At 36.6% G+C, this 8,125-nt stretch overlaps 1 protein-coding gene across 1 annotated transcript in view; it reads right to left on the bottom strand.

The window, feature by feature from the left end:
• Nucleotides 1–484, bottom strand: part of LOC111370077 (nucleobase-ascorbate transporter 2-like) — a 6,613-nt gene extending 6,129 nt beyond the window's left edge. Inside the window, exons 1-2 of the mRNA XM_022991785.1 lie at nt 405–484; nt 119–176 (exon numbers count right to left, since the gene is read on the bottom strand). Of these exons, the coding sequence (XP_022847553.1) occupies nt 119–176; nt 405–484 (138 nt within the window). The remainder of the gene's footprint in view (nt 1–118; nt 177–404) is intronic.
• Nucleotides 485–8,125: the final 7,641 nt, after the last annotated feature.

Consider the following 8,125-nt stretch of genomic DNA (forward strand, 5'->3'; position numbering starts at 1 on the left):
TTTTTTGGATGAAAAGTTTTCAAATTCCTTTTTTTTTTTTTTTTTTTTTTTTTTTTTTTTAAGAATGCTACTCAAATAGGGCCTAAATTTATCACAATAGCTATAATATTAACTTGACCCTCAAAGTGAGAACTTCACCGCCCATATCCCTCGTAATGGAGTTCATTGAGTTACATCTAAGTAAAAAGTAATAAACCCAATATCATTAGGAACAAGAATTTAGTCTTAAAAAGGTAATTAAGCTCAGCCAAACATGACATTGCCCTTAGATTTGCACAATCATTGCAGCCAATAACAAAGTAAGAACAGCTGAACAATTATTATCTTGGATCATGAAGTTGACAAAAGGTCAATAGGTACAACTATTTTTCAAGAATCAATAGCAAATAACTGCAGATTCAAACCGTACAAGCCTTTTGCTCACGTTGCAACAAGAATCTGGTCCTCTATCCAGTGCATCATCTTGCACAAAAAGGCAACCCATTTAACGCCATACTTCCGGAATTACAAACCAATTTGAAGAGACAAATCATCATTCAAGTTAATAATTAAAGAAAAAGGCAATCGAATTAAATTTTTGCGACATCTAAAGTCTGAATTCATGTTTTCGTTGACGAGCTAGAATATAGTAGATCAAGCCATAGAAAGCCATTCCCCAAACAGCCATAATTATCGAGTTCCCACTTTGGATATCTCACCTTCTCCAGAGTGACGATCAATGAGAAGGCTTAGCACCTATTTGGAATGGATTTTCTATTAGATTTTTAGTGTCTTTATTGTTGTTATACGGTGCCATTGTCAGTGGTCAAAGCGGCAATTTTTGAATGAATTAGGTAGAATGACGAATGCATCCTTTTACTCTCATTTCATTCTTCAATACAAAAGGGCAATTCAGTAAAGTGGCTCCTATAAAGTCAATAATTGCTGTAGATTCAAAAACCCATCTGGCATACCAACGGTCAAAAGTTGGATTAAAACTGGAGCAAAATCGTTACCAAACGAAGGCTTAATTCAAAATAGGAAAATTCTGTTTGTACATAATTATTGCACCTAATGATGTCCATAATGTGATATGACAATCATCCGATTGTTGGTGTGCAAGTATGAGATTTGAATTAATAGTTAGATCCAGTGCCACGTGTAATTATATACACTATTATGTAAACAATTATGTACATGTAGCACTTCCCTTCAAAATATAGTCTATCTTGTATATTAGTCTTAAAAAAAAAGAAAGACTAATAAAATTGGGGATATGTGCAGTAATGAGATGCATCAGCATCGGTAAGAAGAATGCTAATTCTTGATTATCGTTCGAAGAAGGTAGGGACAGCAATGATTTTGTTGAGTGGCCACAGATGCCACAGATACGTTGGGCAAATAAAAGTATTATAAGTGGAAAACATAATAAAGAAAAGAACTATGTGAAATGATTCAACATTACGAGCGGAGCAAAGCATAACGACAAAGTTAAAGACAATGATGTAAATTGGGACAAACAAGTAGAATATAAAACGGGCGAGGTTCTTTTGGATTACTTTTGACAAAATTCCTTTCGGCTGATCCCATAACAGTCGATTATTTCTAGTACTGCGTTTGATTATGTTGAACTGGATACATGCACGTGAAAGAAAGGGAGAAAGATTAGCTTAAAACGAATGCAGGCTTTGATTGATGAAAAAGAAGAACATACCTTGAAGTCGGGCCTTCTCTTTACACTACTTCGACATTAGAAATGCTGAAATACCACGAAATTATGAGCCTGTTTGGGAGTGATTTTGAGAATTGATTTTTTGACCATTAAGAGAAAAGTGTGGTTCATTTGTGATAAAAGAAGTCAAATATGTCTGCTGAAATAGTGAAATAACGATCAAAAAATCAATTTTTTGGGAAAAAAATCACTCCCAAACAAGCTGTATAATGTGCACCGAACAACAATTGCTCAGGCCACCTGTTAAGTATTTAAAAGCCTATAATTTAGAAATTTTATTTGAAGATGCTAATGTTTGGAAACTAGGAAGGCATTCATCCAATGTCATAGAGAACAAACGAAGCTCTCTATCACCAGACACGATGAGTTTTTTTTTTTTTTTTGGATGACTTAGGTGTTCGAAATTCGCCCGACTAATTTTGAGGAGTGGTGGCTTTCACCCCAGTTCGCCACTCAGGTAAATTCAGATGCGGTCACAATTTATACACACGATGAGAGTTTTAGCTGGAGAGAATACCACACTCTTGTTCCCAGAAGAAAATGTTTTAAATAAACATGTGCGGATTAATATCATTATGCAGTTTAGGGTCTTCGATCAAAAAAGAGGGAAACTGATCCCTTAAAGATCAATATTATTATTGGTTGAATGTCAAGATTTTAAATTGTAACGTTGAACATAAGATCTTGTCACAAACTTTTTGTCTGTAGATTGCTGCTTATATTCTGCTTCCTTCCTTATTTCTTGCCTGCAAAGATAAAAAACTGACATGTTAATATGAATCGGCAACCCTTCCTATGAAGGGGCTGTCATAATACATTCGACATTAGCATCTTGCATCATACTAAAGTAATCGTAAGTCAAAAATTATATATGTAAAGCAGAAAACATTGGTAACAATTCTAAAGTCTTGTCCTGGCTATCTAAGCTTCATTAGTCACATTAAGCTCTCTGTCACTTGAGGCCAATTGCCCATGTTAATCTAGAAAATCCATAATGTTTAATGGTTTTCATCCTCTGAGGATATCCATATATCGCGAACAGAGGCAAAGTGGTAGCAGCAACTAAGACTAGAGTCTAAATTCTATCCAGATTGTTGAGTGTCGAGAGCCCAGTGAGATGGTGACTGCCTCCAATGCCAATTCTCCGTTGATTTCCCAGCTCTAACCATCTTGTTCGAGTGAGTCGAGAAACTTGCCTCTCTCGCTCTCTTTCTCGCTCTCTCTCCCGACAATTTGTGTCAAATATGATGCCAGATTAAATGGGAACTGGACCATCTTGTAAGTAAAACTTCTCATCCCATAACATTAATCAAAACGTTAGACTATGTTTCTCCCCGTTTCAACAATCAGAAATATGAAGAAGCATTTCAAGCACCTTTAAATTTATAACACCAAATTATGAGGAATGCATCTTCAATCCGAAAAGAGAAATGCGTTTCCAAATGACACTGCTGTAACATACGAGAATGATCACAAAGCAAATATTAGCATGGAACTATTTCTTATATATGGATGATCTAAAAGAAAAAAAAAAAAAAAAGAGAGATAAGGCACACACACCAGACGGAAAATCCTGCCCTCCCCTGAATGGAGGATTCTTTCCAATTCCATTCGTCTGAAACAAAGAGAGGAAGATAATGTATCTTACTGCAGATAAGTTATTCGGTTTTGAATGGTAAAATTATTGAGTATATGAACCTTATCCCACTTTGACTGTTTGTCCCGCCTTCCATCTTTCGCTACCGTGTCTACGGAGGCTTGTGCTATATTTAACATACCATATACTATTGAGACCGATTGACCAATAATGCAGGAATTGAGATTTAATGAATTCCACTTGTTTTATTTGAAATATTGAACAAGATCACAAATAACTCAAGAACAAGATTAAAGTAAGTAAAAGAAGAACTAACAGAAGGAACGATGTTTTATTAATTCACTATAAAAGGAGAATGCAATATAGCAAAAGGCTTCCAATAAAACTAACAGAGGAGCCTTGTATTTATAGTATAAAATATAGTCCTAAAAAAGTCCCAAAAAAAGTAAGAAATCTAATGCAATTTAGACTCCTATTTGAGTCACACTTCTAATAATCTCCACCTTGACTCAAATTCCGGTGCAACGAACGAAACTCCAAAATTTCTCCACCTTGAGAAATGATCCGTCTGCATCAGAATAACCAAACTTCTCAACACAGTAACCAAACTCTCCACGAAAACATGTTCCTCCGCCCAATGTCTACACACGACACTCGAACCCAAACCCAGGTTTTCAAAATTCCTCCTGGAATTAACAATCACTGGACAGGGTCGAAGCACACCCTGTAGCACAAACCACACCAAATACACAATCAGAAGGTCCCTTGCCAATATTGTTACTTTCAATGATTTCTAAAACATTACAGACATCTCCAAAACTGTACCTACGCTCCATGAGTTCATTAGCATTACAAGAACACAATGTACCCGCTAAAATTGGTGGCAAAGCAGAATCACCAACACTCCCTTGAGCAAAGTTCTTAATTGACCCAGAGCCAAACCCGAGAGGTACTGTACCAAACTGAATGTCCACCACGGTACTGAACTTGTCCAAATGTCTCTGAACTGGTTTTGCGCTCCCCTGCAAGATGTACAACTGGAATTTCCTCCATCCCCCCAATACAACCCGAACACCCCTTTGAACCTTCAAGACTCCACCTCCACAAAAAAATTTGTACTCTTTTTCATCTAAGGTACTCAATGATATGAGATTCTTTGTCAAATCTGGAACATGGCGAACCTGATCAAGTGTCCTCACTGTTCCATCCTGTAACCTCAATCTGACCCGACCGATTCCTGCAACCCGACAAGATTGGTTGTTTCCCATGACAACTCCACCTTACTTCACTGTCTCATATGTTTGAAACAAAGCTCTATTGGGACACATATGATACGAACAAGCAGAATCAAGAATCCACTCCTCAGGTTTGGATTCCCCATCAGATACAGCCAACATCACATCTCCATCATCACAAAATTTTTTAGCAATATTAGTCTCCTTCGAATTACCCGATTGCCCCGCATGATTTGCATGTAAATCACCTTTACTTTGCAACTTGTCGCAATCTTTCTTGATGTGTCCTTTCCTCTTGCAGTAATAACAAAACACATTGCTATACTTCACCTTCAATCTACCCCTCCGTCGATCACCATGAGTAACAAGAGCATCCCCACTCCTAGATACAGGATCTCCAACCAACAACTTCTTCTCTTTTGAGAACAGGGCGTCGTATACCTTCTCAATATATAACGTATCACGACCATATAGAATAGTATCATGATATGACGAAAAAGAATTGGGTAGCGAACACAACAGGACCAAGGCTAGATCCTATTCATCATATTTTACTTCCAACGTCTCCAAATCTGCAACGATCTCCTTGAACACAGCAAGGTGGTCCTGCAGTGACCCTCCTTCCGCCATACGATGAGAATACAACCTCTGCTTTAGAGTCAGTTTGCTCGTCAAACTCTTTGTCATGCATAACTACTCCGGCTTGAGTCACAAAGCAGCCGCTGTCTTCTCCTTCAAAATATCTTGCAGCAAATTGTTGGATAAATGAAGTTGGATTTGCGCTAAAGCCTTCCGATCCTCCCGTTGTTTCTCCTCCATAGACAAGCTTGCTGGCATCCTAACAAAACCCAGCAAAGTATCATCAAGATCTATCTGCGTCAACACAACTCTCACCTTTACTTGCTACAGCGAAAATCTTGTATTGCGATCCAATAGAGAAATTTCATACTTCAACGAATTCATCTCCGAAAAATCTCAATCAAATCATGAAGAACTTGTAACCTGCAACACCCAAAACTGAAAACTACCGAACATGCAAGGGGCAAAATAGTCCAGAATCACAATTTTTCCCAAAACTGAAATTGGACACCACTACAAGGTCCATCTCGTCGTCCGGAGAAAACTGCCTGAAGACACCGTCGCCGGAAACCGCCGCACGCTCCGCCACTCTCTTCGCCGGAGTTCCACCACCGGCGACTCGACGGAAATGCGCCGATGACCTGTGACCTTTTCTGGACTGTTTCTGTCTGTTGAGTCCACTGGTGGCACTGGTGGTGGTCGTTTCTCCAAACTCTTTTTGGTTTGACCGAAAACACAAAAACAGATCCGACAAAACATAAAAAAATTGGACAGATTCGTTTTCTGATTTTGTGGTAATTTTCAGACGATTTTCTGATCAGTTTCAGGCCAAAAATCCATCAATAACCCCGCTCTAATACCACTTGTTGAGGCCGATTGAGATTTAATGAATTCCACTTGTTGTATTTGAAGTATTGAACAAGATCACAAATAACCCAAGAACAAGATTAAAGTAAGTAAAAGAAGAACTGGCAGAAGGAACGATGTTTTATTAATTCACTATGAAAGGAGAGTACAATACAGCAAAAAGCTTCCAATAAAACTGATAGAGGAGCCTTGTATTTATAGTATAAAATCTAGCCCTAAAAGAGTCCCAATAAGATAAGAAATCTAATGTAATTTAAACTCCTATTTGAGTCACACTTCTAACATATGCTAGGTCAAATTTGTAATTAACAAATTCTAAATTTGTAATTGTCAATTAGTGTATTCAAAATCATGCATTGGGAGAGTCCTAAAAGAACTCAAAAAATTCAAGAAGAAGATCAAGAAACAGACTTCAAGAAGTAAATCAAGATTCGGACTTTCAATGACTCATTGTGCGCCTAGTTGGAGGTCGAGCTCTGAAAACAGGAGCGGTACTCGACCTCCTCAACCTTGGCGTTCAAGCGGCGAGTTGACCTCTCGCTAGACATGAGGTGTTTCTCTCGAACAACAGTTCGATGTTACAAAATATTGTTTTGATTTTAACTGTGATTTTCAATCCTAGTTCACCTCCAAATACTACCCATTATAAATATACAATTTATAGAACATCCAAATGTGTCGTTGAACATTATATTTATTATAGAGATCAATTTTTAAAGATCAATTACTTATTACAAAAGATCTCTTTACCAATCACACTTATACTTTCATATTCCATATATTGTTCCATCTTTGGTAAAGACTTGTTATAAGTTGGGAGATTATCCTTTGAAATCAAAATATATATTCTAATATCTCTTGTATCAGCCTAAAAATCAAAACACAAAAAATCATTAGATCAAATACCAAAAATCCTACATTCGCCAATAGGCCTTCAGGATTTTGAAGTTGGAAAAGGGTCACTTGGAGTTCCAGTGCTCCGGTACGAGTCTGTTCTTGGTGATCCACAAGGAAAAAAAAAAGTCGTCCAAAGTTGCTAGAAAGTTTGAATCACACAACTAAAGGAGTTCTTTGGTGATTTATAAGTTGGGTGCCCAGAGTTAACTAAAGTTTAGCGATGTCTGGATTAATTCTAAATTAACTTTTTTAGTAGATTTTTTACTAGTAAATTTGCTCGAAGGTTTTTTTATCTAGAGAAAGGTTTTTCCTCTATGATCATATCCGATTTACTTTATAGCTTTTGATTTGAATGTTTATGTGAATGTTTAGTTGAGGTTTAATTTGATTAATTACCTTAATCATGTAGAAACAATAATTAATTGACTTGTTGCTTGTTACTGATTAATTCTGTATATTTGGGTCTAAATATTTTCCAACACCACCAGCAACAGTAGCTAAGCCTGAAGAAATTAGATTCAACAGATCTTAGGAGAATCCAATAATATTTAGTCATATAGACAGGCCAAATGATTTTATTTTAGATACACTGACCATTTATAACGATGAGAAAATAATAGACTGATCAACAGCTAAGTACCTTAATTGGAACATTGATCTTTGGCATAGGAAAAATTGCTCCAGGCTATATTCCACAAGAAACAAAATCTACTTTTTTATTGTTCTCTCCTCTCAAATTCATGCTCCATATTGGCCTCTATTCATCACAAATTAAATAATAGTTGATATATCTTTCTAAAGGAAAGTAACTACCAAAAAGAATATAGTAGAAAAGATTAAAACTGCATTAGAAAGATACTGAAAGTCGCAGCTAATTTAATGCTATATATAGTCAGGCTTTTTCTTTCTTAGCCATTTCAAAAAAGAAAGCAGAGTTGATATGGGCTTCTCGAGAAATTTAGCTATAGAAAAGCTATAGTGACAGAAATTTTCATCTTTCTAGTTTAACTTATAGGTACTCAACAGGATTGCCCTAGCCCAAGGTAATCTAGACAATTGTTTAGGGCCTCGAGAGTTAAAGGGTGTCAGTGTATGATTAAAATTAAAGTGTGATTTTGACTGATAATATCGACAAGCTTGCTAAAACATAGGCTATATTAAGTAAATTATTTTCAGTAGATTGGTATATATGCTTTGTGATAGAAGCATCTATACAAATGGTATAATTACAAAATGGGC

Source organism: Olea europaea, chromosome 21, assembly GCF_002742605.1.
Source record: "Olea europaea var. sylvestris chromosome 21, O_europaea_v1, whole genome shotgun sequence".
Classification (NCBI taxonomy): domain Eukaryota; kingdom Viridiplantae; phylum Streptophyta; class Magnoliopsida; order Lamiales; family Oleaceae; genus Olea; species Olea europaea.